Source organism: Dipodomys ordii, unplaced genomic scaffold, assembly GCF_000151885.1.
Source record: "Dipodomys ordii isolate 6190 unplaced genomic scaffold, Dord_2.0 Scaffold7, whole genome shotgun sequence".
Taxonomy (NCBI): Eukaryota; Metazoa; Chordata; class Mammalia; order Rodentia; family Heteromyidae; genus Dipodomys; species Dipodomys ordii.
In genome coordinates, this window is record NW_012267223.1 from 17,162,625 (window position 1) to 17,177,565 (window position 14,941).

Genomic DNA, 14,941 nt, shown 5'->3' on the forward strand with positions numbered 1-14,941 from the left:
CCTAGCTCTGATGGGAAATATGACATAGTAGATGGTGTTTGGTGTGCACCTGGGCAGGAAGCCAGACTGTCTCAAAAAATAAGCAGTACACCCATGTGCTGATGACTTACATCTGTAATCCTAGCTACTCAGAAGGCTGAGATCTGAGGATCGCAGTTCAAAGCCAGCCCAGGCAGGAAAGTCTGTGAGACTCTTATCTCCACTAAACTACTCACAAAAAGTGAGAAGTGGTGTTGTGGCTCAAGTGGTAGAGTGCTAGTCATGAGCAAGAGAAACTTAGGAACAGCACCCAGGCCCTGAGTTCAAGCCCCAGGACCAGCAGTTCAAAGCTAGCTCAAGCAGGAGTATATGAGATTTTTTTTTGTCAGTCCTGGGGCTTAAACTCAGGGCCTGGGTGCTGTCCTCAAGCTCTTTTGCTCAAGGATAGCACTCTACCACTTTGAGCCACAGAGCCACTTCTGGTTTTCTGGTTGAAGGAAGGAAGGAAAGAAGGAAGGAAGGAAGGAAGGAAGGAAGGAAGGAAGGAAGGAAGGAAGGAAGGAAGGAAGGAAGGAAGGAGGGAGGAGAGGAGAGGAGAGGAGAGAAGAAAGGAAAGGAAAGGAAAGGAAAGAAGGAAAGGAAAGGGAAGTGAAGGAAAGGAAAAGAAAGGGAAAAAGAGAAGAAAAACCAGCACACAACAAAGGACTGGAGGCATAGCTCAGCAGTAAAAAGAGCATCTAACTAGCAAGCATGAGGCTCTGAGTACAAATGCTAATGCCACTTAATACATCTCTCTGTGTAGATAATATAGATAGATAGATAGACAGACAGACAGACAGACAGATCCTGTTTCAGGCTGTGTTACTTATAGGTTGGACCACCTTAACCTCTCTGGGCCTCATCTTCTATTTGTGAAAAGAAGAGAAAGTAAACTAAAGCAATGGCTTATAAATATTAGCCTCTGAGTTTTACAAATGCAGTTTCCTGATTACTATATAGAGCCCAGGACTTAAAAATGCAATCCTGGTGGTTCAGTGATTTGGGACAACCAGACCAGACATGTATTGAGCCTCCTCCGGTGCTGGCACCCATCTATTCTGGGTAAAGGAATCATGAATCTTAAGACACTGGTGAAAATGCATATGCTTCACCACTGACCACCTATTTCATAGTATTCCATTTCCTAATGGTGGTGTAAGCAGCTTCCACACACCAGGCACTGGGCTAGGTTCTGAGGAGACAAGAATCTCCATCTTTGCAGACTAGGGTGGCTAGGTTTCCCCTAGGAAACAAGACTGTCAGATCTTGGGGCACTAGGGGAGACCCATGGAACCCAGCCCACCTTATAGAATGATCAGGGAACTTTCCTAAGGTAGAGATGTTTAAATGGAAAGCCAGAGATGTGAAATGGCATTTTGGCCCAAAGGTTCCAATGGGAGCTGCACAGGGAGGCCCAGAGACACAGGAGAGGGGGTTATCATCCTGGAACTCAAAGCACGCATGGAAAAATAGCTGGGGTGTAGTGAGGTGAAAGTAGGAAGCAGAAAGGAAGCAGGAAGTAGAAGCCAAAGCACCAAGAGCTTAGTGAGCCATGCCAAGGACTCCTGTGTTTACTTGGGGGCAGTGGCAGGCCAACAGGTAGCCTAGGGACTGTGAGATTGAGGACCAGATTACTCAAGAGTCTGCAGGAGATAATGAACTGATGGATGATGACAATGGCTCATAGGCCCGGGGAAAAGTGAGATCTAAACTTCTGTCAAGTAGCAGCCAGAATGGAGGATGCTGACATCACATGGGGCAGAAGAGGACACACACTCCCTGCCTTCCTACAGGTGGCTTCACCCGTTCAAAGGTACATCTTGTTTGTCTTTTCCCCTCTGGTTCAGAACACTTTAAGGTAAGGCTGTATGCAAAACAAACAGAAGAAAAACCCAAGCCCTGTGTTAGGGTGTTTTATCTACTGCTGCTCAAAGGACTCTGCTTTTTGTATTTTTTTAAGAACATTTTTAGTGGTTCAGGTCTGTGATCCCAGCAATGCAAGAGGGCATCCAGTGCAGCCCCAAGCACATAAAATCTTTTTTTTTCTTCCCCCCCTACTCCCACATAAAATTTTATTCAAAAAAATAAAGGAAAAATGTGGCTGGAGGTCTGGTTTAGCAATACAGTACCTTTCTAGCAAGAACGAAGTACTGAGCTCAAACACCAATATTACCCAAAAAAGATTTCATTAGCAAATATTAATTTCAGAAAATAAGTTTTTATTATGACATTTTCATACAAAGGTACTCTAATCTTTAAGACACCACATCAATCTTTAATAAGAGACATATCAAGACAGGGGTTTTGGTCAACAAAATTAATTTTTTTTTAGTCCTGGGACTTGAATTCTGGGTCTGGGCACTGTTCCTGAGCTCTTCAGCTCAAGGCAAGCGCTCTACCACTTGAACCACAGCGTCACTTCTAGTTTTCAGGTGGCTATTAGAGATAAGACTCTCACCAACTTTCCTGCCCAGGATGGCTTTGAACTGCAGATTCTCAGATCTCAGCCTCCTGAATAACTAGGATTACAGGCGTGAGCCACCACCACCACCCGGCCAAAATTAAACTATTTAAGGTCCACAGAGTGGGGAAGAAAAAAAAATAGAATCATTCAAACGTCATTCTGAACATAACTCCAAGCTCAGCCTTTGGCCACAAGTGGGAACAACAGAAGTTCAGACGTTACCTATCCCCTAAATGTGGATAAGTCCCAGCCCAGTAGACTGACCCATCCTGGGATGATCTGCAGCTTTGGATTTTAATTTTTGTTTGTTTGCATGAATAATTTTTGTTTGTAAAACAGAGTCTCAGTATGTAACCCAAGCTGGCTCTCCATCTTCCCACCTCTGCCTCCAAAGGGCTAGAAGTACAGGCAAGCACTACTATGCCCCACTTGGATTCATTTCTATTTCTCTCTTCCTGCCCACCTTTCAGGTGGGCACACACAAGCAAACTGGTACTAGTTGAAGGCATTTAAAATGTACACATTTTAATGAATATTTTATTGACCAGAATATACTACCCTCTGACTGTATGCTGTTACAGGACATTTACTGCACTGCATTGTAGATGGTTATCTCAGAGGCCAATCGTGGTGATGCAGGCCTGTAATTCCAGTTACTTGGAATTTTATAAATTTTTTGACATATTTTCCAGGACAACTTTTCTTCTATCACCTTGATTGGTCTACATCCTCCCTAAAACATCTCTAGATGGGTTTTTCCCTGGTAAGGGAAAAATGGTCACTTCTAAGTAGAAACCTTCAACACTGCTGAAGAGGATTGGACACTAAAACTTCCACCCTGTTTATAGAAGCTGATTTATCATGTTGGTTGAATTGAAGCAGCCAGAGAAAATTTGATCAGGGTTTTTTCTGAGCTATTTCTCATCCCCTTGGTGGTACAGGGGTTTGAACTCAGGGCCTTGCACTTGCTAGACAGATGCTCTACCACTTGAGTCATACCACCTATCCCCTTCCTCTTTTTTCCTATTTGTAGTTGTCAAATAAGGTCTTGTTTTTCCCTAGGGCCAGCTTGAAGCATGGTCCTACCTATGTCTCCCACATAGATGTGGTTACAAAAACAAAAACAAAAAAAACTCCATGCCTGGCTTGTTGATTGAAATAGGTATTATTTACTTTTTGCCCAAGCTGATCTCAAACCCTAATCCTCATATCTCAGCCTCCCAAATAGCTGGGGCTTGAACTCTGGGCCTGGGCACTGACCCCCCAGCTCTTCAGCTCAAGGCTAGTGCTCTACCACTTGAGAGACAGCACCACTTCGGTTTTCTGGTGGTTAATTAGAGATAAGAATCTCACAGACTTTCCTACCCAGGCTGGCTTTGAACTGAGATCCTCAGATCTCAGACTCCTGAGTAAATAAGATTACAGGTGAGAGCCACCGACGCCAGACTCAAGTAGTTGGGATTATAGCCATGCACCATGTATATGCTTGGCCTATGAAATTAGTACAATAAATATTCTAATGCTGCATACAACCAGGGTATGGTACAAACACTAGTTCAAATGATCTGCAAGCCAGGTGCCAGTGGCTCATGCCTGTAATCCTAGCAACTCAGATCTGAGGATCATGGTTCAAAACCAGCTCGGACAAGAAAGTCTGTAAGACTCTCATCTACAATTAAATCACAGAAAAAGCCAGAAGTAACATTGTGGTGACACAAGTAGTAGAGTGCTAGCTGTGAGCAAAAGGGGCTCAGAGACAAGGCACCACATAAGCAAAAAGAAAAAAGCCGGAAGTGGCACTATGGCTCAAGTGGTAGAGCGCTAACCTTGAGCTGAAGAGCTGAGGGACAGCGCCCAGGCCCAGAGTTCAGGCCCTACGACCGGACCCAAAAAAAAAAGAATATTCACCAAGGGCTGGGAAGGTGGCTCAGTAGTAAAGCACTTGCCTTGCATGCATGAGGCCCTGGGTTTGATTCCCCAGCACCACATAAGAAAAAAGAAAAAAGCTGGAAGTGGTGCTGTGGCTCAAGTGGTAGAGTGGTAGGCTTGAGCTGAAGAGCTGAGGGACAGCGCCCAGGCCCAGAGTTCAGGCCCCACGACCAGAACCCCCCCTCAAAAAAAAAAGAATATTCACCAAGCACCTTGTATGTATGTGCTATAAACCACATAGATGCTATGAAGGGAACAGAATGGCTTCTTCTCTTTAGATGTGCTCTCCAAGAGCACCTCTAGATTTGCCAGAGAATTCACAGGGTGGAGATATATCACTCCTGAGCCTGTAAAGGTCCAGCCAGCTCTTTCCTTTTCGTTTGTGTAGGGGGGAGGGGGAGGGGGGATCGAACCCAGGGCCTGGGCACTGCCCCTTAGCTTTTTTGCTCCAGGAAAGCACTCTACACCACTTGAGCCATGGATCCACTTCCAGCTTTCCAGGGGTTTAACTTGAGGTGAGTCACACATACTTTCCTGCCTGGGCTAGCTTCAAACCTTGATCCTCAGATCTCAGCCTAGGATTATAGGTATGAGCTGCCGGTACTCAGCTTCTTTCCTGTTCTTTGTTCTAGAAATTCGAGCTGAGTAGAGCTGCTCTTGAGCCTCACAGTTGGCACTTCTCCATGCATCCTAGCAGTTGAGAGTCAGGTAGACCAGCTCCCTTGCAGGGGGCTGTCAGGTGACTGCTCTGCTACAGCTACACCAAGAAGCTGGAAGCCAGGTGCTCAGGCTGGAGTGGAGGTGGGGCGGGGGAGGGGGCAGGGGGGAAACACTACTGAAGGAGAAGAAACCTGCATTTGATTTTTCTGCTTCTCCATTCATCTAAATATTATTCTTTCTAACGTTAATGAAAATCTGCAAGCAAATGACCTAGGCTTGCACTAGAAACTAAGGTAGGGACTACCAGTACAGAGCTTTAGCCAGTGGGAAAGGGGGATCTGGTGCTGCTAAAAGTCTTTCCTGTTGAGTCCCTAAATAGGTTTCCAGTCACCATTTTGGCTTGCCTTTGTGTCCAGAATTCAGAGACTGTGAAGAAATGCAGCCCAAGGGTACCACAGTCCCTAGGCAGGTTGGCTATTTTACATTGGGGAGCAGGGAGAAAATGTTCCCCTATTAGAGGCTTCCCTGAGAAAGTTCAGGAAAAAGGGACCTTGCATGTTATAAATACTTCCTTGTTTTCTTCCTTTCCAAGGTGCATGTTCTTAACCCAAGGACTACTTAACATACTGAATTTCCCCTTATTAAAAATCAATATACAGTGAAAAGAAATCTTCCTTTGATTTGTTGACAGCTGAAAGGTCAATTTGATTAAGACTGGGCAGAAAGGTGGGTGAGCAGGAGGCAGTGGCTAGGAAAGTCCTTGACTTGCCCTTGGGAAAGGGAACCAGAGCTGTATATTCTTCCTGTCTCTCTCTTAACTATTAAAAAGTATGTCACGAACCAGCATCAGCTTTATATACTATGAAGAAGCATAAAAGAAAGGTAGGCTGAAAAGCAACAAGGCTTCTGTTAGTTTTCCAGGCCTCCCAGGGGACCCTGCTGACTGAGGGCCTGCCCCTCCCAGGGCCTGCAAAAGCACAACCTGTCTTTCTAACCTTGTATGCAAAGCCTTTTCATCATCTGGTCCCTGTTCACTGGCACGCCACTCTCTGGATCTCATGTTCATAGGTTCATGAACTTATGCTGCTCCCTAACCCTGGAGAAAACTCCACACATACTTTTTCTTTCAATTTTTAAAAAAATGTTTCCAAGCCTGGCATATGCCTGGCAAGTGCTCTTTTAATGAACTATACCCACAGCATTTTAATGAACCGTATCCCCAACACTTTTATTCTTTAGATCTGTCATAGATCTCCCCTTCTTCACCTTCTTTCCCCTAAGCCTACTATGCAAGGCCTGTGTCAGGTTCCTCACCCCCAAGGGTGAGTTCTTCACCCACAGGGGCATCTGCATCACAGCATGAGGGGACTTCTCCAGCATTTCTAGAATGAATTAGTGTGTGAGTGTGTGTGTGTGCGCGCACGCACGCGTGCCTGTGTGCCCGTGTGCACATGTGCCAGGACTGGGCTTGGATTCATGGTGTTGTGCTTGGCTTTTCCCCTCAAGGCTGGTGCTCTACCACTTGAGCCACACCTCCACTTCCAGCTTTCTGCTGAATAATTGGAGATTAAGTGTCTCATGGATGTTGCCTACCCTGGCTGGCTTCAAACCACAATCCTCAGATCTCAGCCTCCTAATTAGGATCATGAGGTGAAGAACCAGCATTGGCTTGATTCTGAACTTCTTGAGGCTAGAATCTCTTATATATAACACCAATACTGTCAAATGCCCACTGTTGATGCCCAACGTAGCATCCACACATAGCAGTGAAAACAGGTCTCGAGGGGAGGAGGTAATACAGAAGTGAAACATGTTCAAGGCTCTGAGTTCCATCCCCAGGGAATGGGGCTGCAAATGGGAACTGTGGAGCAGTCAAGTCTAGTGACCCTTGGTTGAACACAGTGTCATATAGCTGACTAGCGTGGACAGGTAAAGGTGGTCTGAAAGAACTAGTCAACTTGACATTTTAGATTTTTCCAGTGGAACTGTTAGATGAGTTTCTTCATCTTAACGTACTTCTCGAACTGCCCGCCCCTTGTTTTTGTTGGTCGTGAGGCTTGAACTCCGGGCCTGGGAGCCCTGAACTCTTTTTGCTCAAGGCTAGTATTTGACTACTTGGAACCACAGCGCCACTTCCTGTTTTCTAGGGGTTAACTGGAGATAAGAGTCTCACAGACTTTCCTAACCCGGCTGACTTGAACTGTGATCCTCAGATCTCAGCCTTCTGAGTAGCTAGAATGATAGGCGTGAGCCACCAGAGACTGGCTCCTTATTTTTTTTGGGGGGGGGCACCATTTCCTGGTTCCTGGGTAGGGCTTCCAGCCCAAGTATCCTGTCTGGAGCTGTGGTTACAGGTGGAGATCTCTTACCCTTGCTGCTCTCTGCAGCCACTGCCCTCAAGGGCCCTCTGAGAGTCCACCGTCTATGACTCCATCCTTAAGGCCCCATGTGGTGAATCTCCGCCCTTCGGAGGTTCTGCCTTGGTCTACTATCCTTAAGTCCTGAAGCCCGCGCCCCAGGGCTCACTGCCATCTTGGTGTCACTCCCATCCTCCGGACCCCCTCTGCGGACCCCCGTCCCCGAGGACCCCCTGGGGGCCTCCTGAGCGCCCGGGGCAGCCAGCGCCCACCTTTGACGGCGTCTGTGGACTCCACCAGCCTGCTAGTGAGCATTTTGATCCGGGATTCCTTCTTGATGGCCTTCATGGTGCCGCCCCCAGTTGCAAGCTTGTCCTAGGCTGCTGGGTCCCGAGACGCCGGCGCTGCGCCGCACCCCCCGAGGCCCGGCCCAGCGACTGCCGCGGCGTCCATAGCAACCAGCGCCCCGCGAGGGGGCGCGCACCCACCGAGCAGCGTGCACGGCGACGGCTTGCTTGCCATCTTTCTCACCGAGCGCGCGCGCGCCCCCGGCAGAACACCCGAGCGGGGCTCGTGACGTCACCGCCGACGTGGCGCACGCGCCGTGAGGTCACTGGCTCAGACCCGGTGGGGGGGAGCCTGGGCCGCAGGCAGTGGGGGCGCAGCGGGAGCGGCCGGGGCGGGAAGGGGGGGCGGGGACCAGACGACCCCCCCCCCCCCCCCCCCCCCGAAGCAGGCGACCGCGATTGTCGACCCCCGGCCTCCTCCCCTCCTTCTCTGACCCCCAGCACGGCCTGCAGATCAGCCCTGGGCTTTTAGACTGCCATTGCTGCAAACATGGTGACCCAGGATTGCTCCTCCCCGGAGGTGATGTGGACCCCCGGGCGGCTGGCTTTCTGGAGTTGAGGCACACACCCGCATACCTGTCCCCACCCCCGCGCTGAGCGCCCCCATCCAGGGACCGGCCCTTCTATCACTTCCCAGCCTGCCCAGGCTGTGTCCAGATGTAGGGGTCTTCTCCCGCTGCTCCTCTCAGTCCTTAGAGATGCTGACCCAATAAAATAGCTCTTCTCTGTGATGTCAAGTTTATAAGGACACCTGCTTTTCCTGCCTTTCCTGCCTCTTTCCTCTCTCCCTCCCTTTCCCCCTTTTTTTCTTCCCTCCCTTCTTTCCACTTTTTCCCATTTTTCTTCTTTATTCCCTTTCTTTCCCTTCTCTTCCCTCCTTCTCTCCCTTCCTTCCTCATCCCTCAATCTCCCTCTTCCCTCTTTCCCTCCTCTTCCCTTCTCTCTTTCCCTCCCTCCCTTCCTACCTTTCTAGTCAGTTGTGGGGCTTGAACTCAGAGCCTGAACGCTGTCCCTGAGCTTTTTTCACTCAGTGCTAGCGCTCTACCACTTTGACCCACAATACCACTTTCCCCTTTTCTTTCTTTAGAGCTCTCTCTAATGCATTCTGGAGTTTATTCTGCTTGTTTATGAGGACACCCGTCAAGTCAGTGTCATAATGTAAGCCCCACAAGAGCAGGGACTGCCAGTCTCTTTGCTCCACCCTATCCCAGAGTTTTTAGTCTAGGACTATTGTTCAGTGATTGTGTGTCCAATAATGGAGACTCAGAGCCAGACAGAACTAGCTGTGCTTCCCCACTCTCCTTGCTTGCTGACTGTGCATTCTGCAGTTTCTTAATCAGTCTGAGCACAAGGCTTCTCACAGAAGTTAAAATGTCCACTAATCCTAGCTACCCTGGAAGTTGAGATCTGAAGAGCAAGGTTCAAACTCAGCCTGAGCAGGAAAGTCCATGAGATTCATCTCCAATTCACCACACACACACACACACACACACACACACACACACACACACACACACCAGAAATGTTGCTGTGGCTCAAGAGGTAGCGCATAAGCCTAGAGCACAAAATCTCAGAGACAGTGCCCAGGCCCTGAGTTCAAGCCTTAGGACCTGCACACAAAACAACAAAAAAGTTACAATGCTTCCCTTCCCCACTGTAAGAATCAAGTATACGTTTAAACTAGTATATCTAGTGGTTTATGTATCCATTTTTAGATGGAGAAATTCGGCTCTTGACAGGAGAGGGAATACAATTACCTGGTTAACAAAAACCACAAGTTGAAGCTGGTTTACTCAAATCTAAGGCCCTGGGACTATTTCTGAGCATGGAAGCAGTTTTCTCCAGAGGAGGCACTGGGGAAGATGGTGGAGCTGGTCAACTGCCGGAATGCCTGTGTGCTCCCCAGTGCTGGACCCCTCTCCAGCGGCATGCCCCTCTCCAGGCTCCCCTACACTGAGATACCCTCCAAGGGCAGCCCCTCCCCTCCAGCTGAGGTATACCCTCAGTCTCCAGTTCATCCATTCCATGAGCATGCACTGGCTACCTTTATAGGGTACACCATGTGATGCTGTGTCCCTTGGGTTCTCCTGGGAACAGACAAAATGCTGAGGTGGAGATGGGAGGGCATGAAGTTTATGGCAGGGAGGGACGGAGGTTTATGGCAGGGTGGGACAGGCTATGATGAGATGTCTGCACCGGGTTTGGGTCTGCTGCCAACCAATGGAACCGATGAATGGAGAATGAATGAGAACAAGCTTTGTGAGAAGATGGCAGGCTCTCATCTTCCATAGCCATCTTACAACTTGCTCTAAAGAGAGTTTTTTTACCTGGGCGCCAGTGGCTCACGCCTATAATTCTAGCTACTCAGGAAAGTGAGATCTGAAGATCACAGTTCAAAGCCAGCCCAGGCAGGAAAGTCCATGAGACTCTTATCTCCAATTAACCACCAGAAAACCAGAAGTGGTGCTGTGGCTCAAATGGTAGAGTGGTCACCTTGAGCTGAAGAGCTGAGGGACAGTGCCCAGGCCTCACAACCTACAAAAAAAGAAAAAAAAAGTCTTTTTATGTCTGTAGTTCCAGCACTCAGAAGGCCAAAACAGAAGGAGAGACTCTGCCTAAAATATGTAAAAAAAATTTTAAAAGAAGAAGGTGGGGAAGATGAGGAGAAAGAAATGAAGACAGTGAATAATCAACTTCTGTGTTGATGAAAGTGACAGGTCTGGTGTTTGTTGTGGTCAGAGTGGCTGGTCAGCACCCTTGAAGGTGTAGCCGTCTCCTGTAACTTGGGAGTTACAGGAAGTGCTTGGGCAGAAAGGGTTGGTGTGTACCTAGCTAACTTTACTGTGCAGTTAATCTGTCAGACATAGGGCAGGCCAGAGTGAAGGGAAACTTCTGAGATTTGGAGAGCTTATGTGTACTTTCAGTAAGGCCTATGGAAGATGGAGAAGGTGGGCATCAAAACCACACTGTACCCCACAAATATATACACTTATTTGCCAGTTAAAAATAAAATATAGCCAGACCCTGGTGGCTCATGCTTGTAATCCTAATTACTCAGGAGGTTGAGATCTGAGGATCAAGATTGAAAGCCAACCCCAGAAGGAATGTCTGTGACTCATCTACAATTAACAACCAAAAAAGCTGGGAGCAGAGCTGTGGCTCAAGTGTTGAGTACCAACCTCGAGCAAAAAAGCTAAGGGACTCTGGGCACTAGTGGCTCATGCCCTAATACTAGCTACTTAGAAAGCTGAGAGCTGAAGATCATGGTTCAAAGCCAGCCCAGGCAGGAAAGTCCATGAGACATCTTCATTTAATCACAAAATAAGCCAGAAGTGGTGCTATTGTTCAAAATGGTAGAGTGCTAGCCTTGAGCAAAAGGAGGTTAGCGTCAGCAGGCCCAGAGTTCAAGGCCCAGAACCATCCAAAAAAAAAAAAATGCTAAGGGACCGTGCCCAGGCCCTGAGTTCGATCCCCAGTACCAGCACAAGAAAAATAAAACAAAAAAAAAAGTTAAAGGGGAAGAAAGCAAGCCTGGGCCAGGAGAGTTATGACTGTTACAGATCTGACAGCCTAAGCTAACCCAGCGTCCAAGGACAAAGAATGTTCATCAGAGGCTGCCAGCAAAGTGCCCTCCTTGCAGGTGAGGAGCAAGTTCTTTCTAGAAGGGAAACGGGCACGTTGACCTCTGTGGCTGCCACCGGAACTCTGAGAAACACGGGAAAAGTGAGAAATGTCTTCTCTTCCCCTCTTGGAGATCAGAGTCCACTGAGAAAAAATACAAAAAGACCAACACTCTTGAAACGCCTTTCTCCGAAGGCTTTTTAATTTGGGAGAGTGTCACAGTTTGGGGGTAGCCTGTCTGGAAGGTTTCAAGGAGACCAAAGGACGAGGGAAGAGCAGGTGAGAGGGATGGAGGGTCAGGCAGCTGTGCAACCTGACTGGGCTCTGCTACCAGCCCCTGAGTGACCTCGTACAGATCTCATTCCTCCTGTGCCTCATGAAAGTGTCAGACGACATCAGAGCTACTCAGCCTTTTGAGAGTCTCATCAAAGTTTGCCATCTTCTTGCCAGAAATGTGCTTTCCATTTTCTTTCATGTTAAATGCAGGTAACATGAGTTCACTGTTTTATTTTTTCCTTATTTATGCATGCATTTATTTTGCCAGTACTAGGGCTTGAACTCAGGGCCTGAGCCCTGTCTCTTAGCTTTTACACTCAAGGCTGGCATTCTACCATTTGAGCCACAGTTACACCTCTGGTTTTTTGGTGGTTAATTAAGATGAGTCCCCTGCCCAGTCTGGCTTTGAGGCGCGATCCTCACATTTCAACCACCTGCGTAGCTAGGATTACAGGTGTGAGGCACCCACTCCTGGCTTGAATTCACCATTTTAACCTGTATAATTTTGTAACATCTTGTACCCTCACGGTGTTATACAACTACCACTACCATCCACTTCCAAAATGCTTTTATCAACTCAAAAGGAAATCTTGTAAACATACCACAGTTTAATTTTTCCTCTCCCAACCCCTGGTAGCCAATAAATGGTTTTATGTCTTTGTTGATTTGCCTATTTTGAATATTTTATGTAAGTGAAATCATACCATATTTGGTCTTTTAATTTAACATGTCCTTTATTTTTCCCAATGGCTAAACAATATTCCACTGGCTATCACATTTTGTTTATCTACTCATTTGTACATTTAATTTTGCACATGATTTTCTACTTAATCCCAGGTGTTCTCTGAACAAGTTGGGGGGCGGGGGAGAGGGATGAAGTCAATGTACTTTAGACCCAGAATTGGATCTCATAGAAGATTTCCAGCCCTAATGTATGTGTCACTCAGGAAGTACAGCAGAAAGTAACTTTTTTTTTTGGTTATGATTAAGATGCTATATACAGAGGGGCTACCATTTCATAAGTCAGATAATGAGTACATTTCTTTTGGACAATGTCAGCCCTTCCTTCCCTTTCCCCCAGTTTCCCCCTCCCATCCCTGCTCACAAGTTGCATAGTTGATTTTCTACATATTACCGACTGAGTACCATGACTGCATTTGTTCCCCTTCTTTCCTCCATTTCTGTCCTGCCTCCCCGCCCCAGCCCCCCCACTCCCCCTCCACCCCGTTCCTCCTCAAAAGACAAAAGGCAACAACAAAAAACAAATGACACCTAGGAAGAGGTAACTCTCTTTTTGGGGGGCGGGGGAGGAGGTAACTCTTGAATTGGGCCACTAAGATGAAGTTCAGCAGGCATGGGTGGGGAGGTAGTCCAGAGCAGGGATGAAGGCCCAGAGGCAGGAAGCCTATGTTCATAATTCAACCTGAATAGCTTCAACCATTTCCTCCCAGGTGACAACTCTGAGCAATTTCCTCAAGCCCTGGGAGGAGGAGGTGGCTGGGTTGACAGAGGGCATGGCGTAAATGATTGCTTCATGGCTCTGTTTATTTCCACGCAGCCAGGTGTTGGGTTCCAGAGGCAGCAGCCTCCTTGAATACAGGCGAAACATTTCCTGAACACAGTCAGCTCCCAGAGCCTCCTTGGGGGTAACCTGTTCTCAAGCTTCTTGCATCTGGCTTACTCTTCTGGCTTCCCTACTTCTGTCTCATAACCACAGACACCTGGTGCCTTCCTCTAGCGTCTCTCCCCTCCCCCACACCTGGCCATCCCCACAGCAGCTCAATCTCGACAGCTGGCCTTGCATCCTGAACATCTGGTTATCACCCCTGATCCCCCTTTAAGGACAAATATCTCCCTGTCCTTCCTACTATCTTGCTTGGCTGACACTCAACAGGAAACTTCCAGTCCTCTCAGCACTGAACACACGCCACAGCTGGAATCTGTCCTCATGGTGGACAGAGTGTAGCCTGAGGAATGACACACAGATGGTGCCCAACCCCCCCCTCCCCGCCTGCTATCTAATATATCCCAGGCTGGCATGAAACTATTAATCCATCACACAGCTTTCCTGTGTGTGTGTGTGTGTGTGTGTGTGCGCGCGCGCGCCAGTACTGGAGCCTGAACTCAGAGCCTAGCTGTTGTTGCAGAACTTTTTTGCTCAAAGCTAACATTCTATAACTTAAGCCAGAGCTCCACTTCCAGCTTTTTGTTGGCTAATCAGCAATAAGTCTCGTGGACCTTTCTGCCTGGACTGCCTTCCAACTGTGATCCTCAGATCTCAGCCTCCCGAGTAGCTAGGATTACAGGTGTGAGCCACCAGCACCCAATTCCCTTAACTGTTCTTGCTCAAGGCTAGTGCTCTACCAACTTCAGCCACAGCTCCACTTCCAGCCTTCTGATAGTTAGTTGAAGATAAGAGTGACACAGACTTTGCTGCCTGGGCTGGCTTTCCACCTTGATCTTCAGATCTTGGCTTCCTGAGTAGCTAAGATTACAGGCATGAGCCACTAGCATCTGGCCTCTACTTTCCTTTTAGATATGGTCATAAGAGGGCCCTTCTAGAGACTATCTAGAATAAGGGGGACTTTGGAGTAAATAATGTGTGGGTTTGCATCTTACCTTTGTCCTTCCATGGGCCATTCTCTTTACAAGTGGGGACATGGCCTGACCTTTTCTAGTCTCTGGGGCTTTATCTAGAAGCTCTTCTGCTGAAATATCTGCCCATTATAGCAGCAGACTCTCCAGGAGTCAGGGACTTACTGTCACATCAGTGAACTGAGTTCCTGGAATAGCTGGGCACATGTAGGCCACCATGGTGGGTGGGCGCTGGGCCACCTAGAGAAGCCCTGGGGATTCATGGCAGCTCCTTCCAGCATCTGGGGAAATTGTGGGGAAGAAGTGGGCTCCTCCCATGAAACAACACCCAAAGGCAAAACCACAAGCCACGGTGTGAGGCATGAGGCATCCTGGGAGGTTTGTTCTAAGAAGACTTTTCTAAGAATCTGAGCTCCCCCCAGGCAGGCAGAGTCTCAGTCTGGGATGGTCTCGAGGACATGCCTCACAGGGATGGACACTGAGTTCTGGAGCTCTGTGCCAACGCTCTCCACAAAAAGAAGGCTCTCTGCCCATACCCCTCCATGCCTCCTCACCCTGGTCAATAGAGAGATTCTGCAGAGCACAAAAGCTGAGCTGGAGGAGCTGGCTCCCCATGAGATCTTGATCCTCTGGATTGGAGGGTATCTGAGGACTTGCCTCACTCCACCATGGCT

General features: G+C 48.1%; 1 protein-coding gene across 1 annotated transcript in view; it reads right to left on the reverse strand.

Annotated features, from left to right (window-relative positions):
* The window catches only part of Mycbpap (MYCBP associated protein), a 30,579-nt gene extending 16,093 nt beyond the window's left edge, over positions 1 to 14,486 (reverse strand). The window contains exons 1-2 of the mRNA XM_013036737.1: positions 14,433 to 14,486; positions 7,701 to 7,803 (exon numbers count right to left, since the gene is read on the reverse strand). Coding sequence (XP_012892191.1) covers positions 7,701 to 7,803; positions 14,433 to 14,486 — 157 coding nt within the window. The remainder of the gene's footprint in view (positions 1 to 7,700; positions 7,804 to 14,432) is intronic.
* Between the last annotated feature and the right edge of the window lie 455 nt (positions 14,487 to 14,941).